The sequence below is a fragment of the Brienomyrus brachyistius genome, unplaced genomic scaffold, assembly GCF_023856365.1.
Source record: "Brienomyrus brachyistius isolate T26 unplaced genomic scaffold, BBRACH_0.4 scaffold49, whole genome shotgun sequence".
NCBI classification, from domain to species: domain Eukaryota; kingdom Metazoa; phylum Chordata; class Actinopteri; order Osteoglossiformes; family Mormyridae; genus Brienomyrus; species Brienomyrus brachyistius.
Window position 1 is genome coordinate 558296 of NW_026042324.1, and position 6000 is coordinate 564295.

At 39.1% G+C, this 6000-nt stretch overlaps 1 protein-coding gene across 1 annotated transcript in view; it reads right to left on the reverse strand.

Moving 5' to 3' along the window:
* The window catches only part of LOC125723469 (myotubularin-related protein 13-like), a 124971-nt gene extending 121195 nt beyond the window's left edge, over positions 1–3776 (reverse strand). The window contains exon 1 of the mRNA XM_049000056.1: positions 3621–3776. Coding sequence (XP_048856013.1) covers positions 3621–3675 — 55 coding nt within the window. The 5' untranslated portion in view covers positions 3676–3776. The remainder of the gene's footprint in view (positions 1–3620) is intronic.
* Positions 3777–6000: the final 2224 nt, after the last annotated feature.

Below are 6000 nucleotides of genomic sequence, written 5' to 3' on the forward strand. Positions count from 1 at the left end.
AAAAAGAACAGAATAAAAGTGTTACGTAGGCGGAAATGAAAGTGAAGTAAAGGTTAATCTGTATTTCAAGTTTTGGATTTATTTTGCTGAACCGAAAAAAAGTTTCCGGAGTATGACTTTTTGCACCTTGTCTCTATTGCCTGCAACCACTCCTGTCTCCGCAAAGGCTCCCTGTCTGTGCGTGAGTGAGTTTACTCTTGCACGCTGTTTTACCAGCATCCTTTTAAAGGATCGTGCAATAAAAGTGTCTGCTAAAAACTGAACTTTAGATCGCTCTTTAGAAAGAGATCGCTCTTTTGTTTTGCTCAGAATAAAAAAAACAATGTAACCTTATTCTGCTAATAAGCGGGCAAGTTGTTTCACTGCCAGCACCACTGTTATTAGACTGACTGTATTGGCTATGGATTGAATTTTGCGGATATATGGAAGGTTTGGACGCCGTAGCCTGTCCCACTTTCGCTGACATTACGGTGCCACATTCTGAGCCCAGATTTTCTGTGGCACCATGCTGGAGCTGTTTCTTCTGGCCCAAGGCCATGCCAGTACCGGACTGGGAAAATGTCCGGGACCAGCACTGGCACCACGATGGTGGAAACGAGGCTTACAATGTCATTGCACAGGTCCTCTCTCATTCACACAGTGTCTCTGTGACTTATTTACACAGGCTGGCTTGCTAAAGACACTGTGACTTCACTCAAGAGAAATGATAAATTTGTTAATAATATTTCACAGCGCTCAAAACATCATTGAAAGACATTCAATAATATGTTGCTCCTAGACTTGGAGCTATTATGGCGTTTGAGTGGTGAAGAAACCATGAGGCGGACAGCAAAGTTCAGTTTTTAGCAGACTCTTGGTTTTTAAATGTTAGATGGCTGATATTAGAGGATGACATGCTGGCATTACACCTCCAGTGCTGGTGGGTCAAAGCTCACCTCTGTTCTAAGTGTGGAACTGGCATGTTCTCCATATGTCACCTGGGTATGTTCCAGATACTTGGGTTTCCAAAGACAAGCAATTAGGTTCACTAAATAGCCCGTTTTTATACATGTTTGTGTACGTGTCCTACAGTGTACTGGCATCCCAATCAGAATGACCCACAAACTGGAACAGGCTTCAGGTCCTCTGCGATCCAGACTAGGAAAAGCAGCTGGAAGATGGATGGATGGATATTATAGCTTGCTGTTAATGTTTTAAGTAACAATCTTTTGGTTGTAATTACCAAATCAGAAAAGTAACATGAATATTTGCAATGTTCTTCATCTGAATTATTTTCAAAAGCACAATCTTAATTTTGGTACACATACTCTAAGGTAATCTTAAAGTAAATTACTTGGTATGACTCACTTAAGTTCAAACCCCTTTGTAGAATCTGTCTTGACCCCCAGATAATGAGGCGCAAGAATGTGCGCTACATTCGCATATCAAGACAGCAGAAATTCCTTTTTTACTGGCGGTAAATAATAACAAGCGATTGTGCAGTAATGATCCAGAGCTAAGCCTTGTGCACAATATAATTGCCCCCACCTGCCCAGTGACTGCTTAAACTATTTAAGTTATTAATTACACCCTGAAACAAAACCCTGTGTATGGTTAATGCTCTCTACATCCTTAAGGAAAAACAAACAAACAAAAAAAATCAAATTAAAATGCTATGTTTTGATTATCACATTCACTGTTTTCATTTAGCTTCACCAGCAGATCAGACTTTCCTTGAGCCAATGTACTTTACAACAAGGCATGTGATTGGTTCATAGTTTGCGGCAATGCAAGCTAATGTTACTGATATTCCCCATGTACTAGGCTCAAATGGCCATGGTCGTACATAGCCTGTAGCTCATAAATAAATCACACGTATGGAGTATGGAAAGGCTGGCTCAACTGAAAGCGTAAGCTACCTGATAATTAAGAATGAAGTACTTATAAAGATAAGACATTGAGAATCTATATATTTTAAGATTTTTAGAGAGATTCTGCAAGGACAGCATATTTTGGAAACACAGAACGAGAGAAATACTCAGTTCCTTTCAGTACCAGATTGTTCCTTGTTATTTGGGTCCTACTCTTACCAAGGATACTTTACATATTTAATAAATAATTAGGACACATTTGATTTTTTTTCCAAACACATGACTGCAAAAAATTTCTCAAACTTCTCTGATATCCCATCAGTTATGAACAACCCAGATATTGATTTCCAAACAGCAATCAGATAAGCACTTTCTGTTTCTGACCTCATTGTGCAATCAATAGGCAAATACAAGTGTATATTTAAGATGTATTTTAAATGTTGACATAATCAGCAAACAATGGCCTGTGGGTTCAGTTACCTTGCTAATTTCCGAATAATTGTTTAATTCACAAACAATGAAACAAATTATAACACATTATTACAAGTATTATTATTACAAGTATACTACACCAATCATTTTTATTTGACATAACTGACATATTTTTCCCCACATGAAAAAACAATCTAAAATAACAACTACTGACAAAAAAGATTATCATTATTACTATTAATACCACCATTACTACTAGTAGTAATTTACTAATTAATTACTACTAATACGTAATTTATGAATCATGTGAAATATTTTCTATTAAAGATCTTCAGGAATTAGTAATGTGGCGCTTTCACTTTGCACAGATTTTGCGGAAAAACCACAAATCAGCGCTGGTGAGACGCGCACTCCAGCCCTTTCCTCGGAGCGGCCTGTAACCGGCGCGCCACTTACTCCGGCCTTTTAACTGACTAATGTTTCCTGGCAGTAAAGGTGACGCATCGCCTTGGCGCAGCAGAGGAACTTTCCCAGGTGAAGCTCCCATTCCGCAGCAATGTACGTATCAGTTTGTGTCTATAGCCCCTAATACTACACTAATGGAGCAACTGTGTTGTTTTTACAGGAGCAAAACCAAAAGCAACACATTAAACGCCATGGAAATATCAATGCAACGCGTTTGGAATAAGTAAGAAAAAAACAACAGCATAAAAGAATTATCGAAAGGATATATGGAAAAAGTAAACAAAAATGGACCAGAAAATAACACGTATAACACAAAACAGCGTTTCCAACGCCGACTCCTGTTAACCCTAAAGCATATCTTTTGAAGGCTTTAAAGTATATAGTTTAGTAACTCTATAGTTTAGTATTGCAGTTAAACCGCTGCCGAGTATATGGCCCAGGAAAGAAGTCGTAAACATCGTTTGTGATAGATAGGAATGTTGGTCAACATTTTGAATTGATATACATGCCTTTGCATATAAAACCTACCGCAATCACATCGACTCGTCATTCACTTAGAAAAGGAATGACAGGTTGACTCATTTGAGGGAAACTTTAATTTAGTTGCACTTGAAATACATCACAAATCTGACGGCATAGTAATAGTTTCTTTTTTGTATCTGATTACAGACAGCATACATCGTAGCATTCATGTCCAACAAACGTATAACTATGTATTAAATATTTACTATTTCAATGTGAAACCATCAATCGCAAAGTGGCAATCCTCCAACCTGGATATCCCAGTACAGAATTGTCTCAGTGTTATGGCCTGACAAGAAAGGATTTCTGAATGTTGTATCCACGCTGAAATAAGCAAATATGGAAACTCACCTGTTTTTTCGCGATCATATCCCACCACAATGAAATAATCAGCCAATCTAGCCATCGTTTGATACTAATGGAAATCTAAGAAGCCTATTGAACATTTTTCTTTATCCAAAAAGCACAGCCATGTTTGACAGCAGCGGGAGCAGTGCGCCTGCGCGTCCCGAAGAGTGACCCCGCGTGGGCGGAGGCTCTTCGCTGGAAAACTGATGGGAAACCGGGCTTGTAAAATACTTATCGCTGAAACGTGTCACACACACACACACACACACACACACACACACACACACACACACACACACACACAAACGATTTTATATATCCGAAACACACAAATGAAAACACGGGAATTAATTATTACGAATTGTAAAAATATTCCCTGTTTGATTACGGTTGGATTATTGGATGTGGTTACGGTAAAGTAGCCTAGCTGCGTCTTCTTTTAGTTTCTGAGATACCCTAAATCATTTTAAGGCAACATCAGTATTTTGAACATGCAGCATGTTTGTTCGTGGAATATCCCTCGTGAATAAGTAAACATTATTATAACAAATACATGATTTGCAAGGAAGTGAGGAAGTCGATCCTGTTTCATATGCAGATTAAAAATTAATGTAAGACATTTCAAAGTATAGTATAAGAGATCAAGTATAAAAGCGGAAAATGAACAGAAAACAGACTGTTTTTAGTACATTTCAGGAAATTGATCGTAAACGACATACTTTTGACAAGGCGTTTGAAGACCGATGATATGTCTACAAAGCATATTAGATGCCTCTGACAGACACGGAGCGTAATGTTCTTCGGCATCCTTATTATATAAGTACAAGCATGGATGCCTTCTTACACTTTAAACCCACAAATAACATTTGACACTAATGTATTAGAATGATTACTACAATCATTGCTGTTGAATTATTTATTATTAATTTGGGTTATTAAACTTTTAAACCAGATCTATCAAAATGCAAAGGCAAATCTTTGCTCTGTGTGTGTTTGCATGTTCTCCGTGTTTCATCTCCTTCGCAGTCTGGAAATGCTCAGTATCTAAATTCTATGAGTGTATGTATTAGCTCACATTAAGTACAAAGGAGGAGTGTCAGACTTGTGGCTAACTGGAAATGTTTTATAGCTAAAGCGTTCCTGTTTAAAGCACAGGCAGAAAGAAACCTCTCAGACCAGCACTGATGTGTGCATGCATCCAGAGCACAGATTTGGGGATGGAATGTAGGGATACATCCCTACCAATATTGTGGGAGCACTGTGTGTTTAGGAGGGTGGGTGTCAGGGATGATGTGGTCCCTACTAATGTTGAAACTAAACTTACACCCTTGGTGTACCCCAGCCTTGTGCCCTGCCTGATATAGACTCCAGCATCTACTCTGACTTCAAAAACAAGACGGCTTTCTCCAGGTAGCATCAAGAATACACAGTACTAAAGTCATGCAAAAGTCAGATTACTGAGTCACATTAGCAGGGTCACCTTCAAGTTTAAAAACAACAAGCCCTCATTGACTGGGCAACACTGGCTTGCAGTGGTCCATGAACGTCCACTGCTAAATGTACAGAGCAAACAGCAGGAGTTGTCACACCATTGTGGAAAATCAATGCTGGTTTAGGTGGTTTGTTTTTGCCTGTGCTATAAACAGGAACTCTTTAGCTATAAAACATTTCAGTCAGCCACAAGTCTGACACTCCTCCATTGTACTTACTGAGAGCTAATATTGCAAGGAATGGGACATTTGGTGCATGTAGCTTAAAACAAGTCAGTATCATTGAGTACATTCACTATGAGTTTGATTTCAGTTAAATTCTTTGCTTTTGCTTAAATTGCAGTGCCTTTGACTAAAAGCACTGCAAAGGGCCTTTCAGCCACTCTCACTCTATGCCAGTATTTACATTTTCACAGGGAAATTTTAAAAAGGATGAAGGTTATATTAATGTTTGAAACTCTGACACATGTTCAGTACTGTCAGTGGTGATGCTAGAACGATTCAATCTACTCTAAAAGCTGTGTCATGTACCAAAGGGGGGGGGTGCTTATGCTGTGTTCCATTACGTCGGAAGTAGGAGTTGGGAATGATGTCACACCCGAGTTAACCGCATCCCAGCACAATCAGTCGAAAAGCCATCTAGCAGTATCAGTTCTAGCCAGACTCATTGTTAGCCATTGTCAGCAATTGCAGCCGATAACAACGCATTGCGCAGTATTTTGCGCACACGAATACTGTAGCACGTCCGCAGGTGCAGGGTGGACAGTACCGTGTGTACAACCAATTCAATGAAATCCAGGAGAGACATAAGTCATAATAAACAATGTATAACTACAGCTTTCACTTAGGTGGATGAAGGGCACCACCATCTTGGAGTCTGAGGTTCTTCCGAC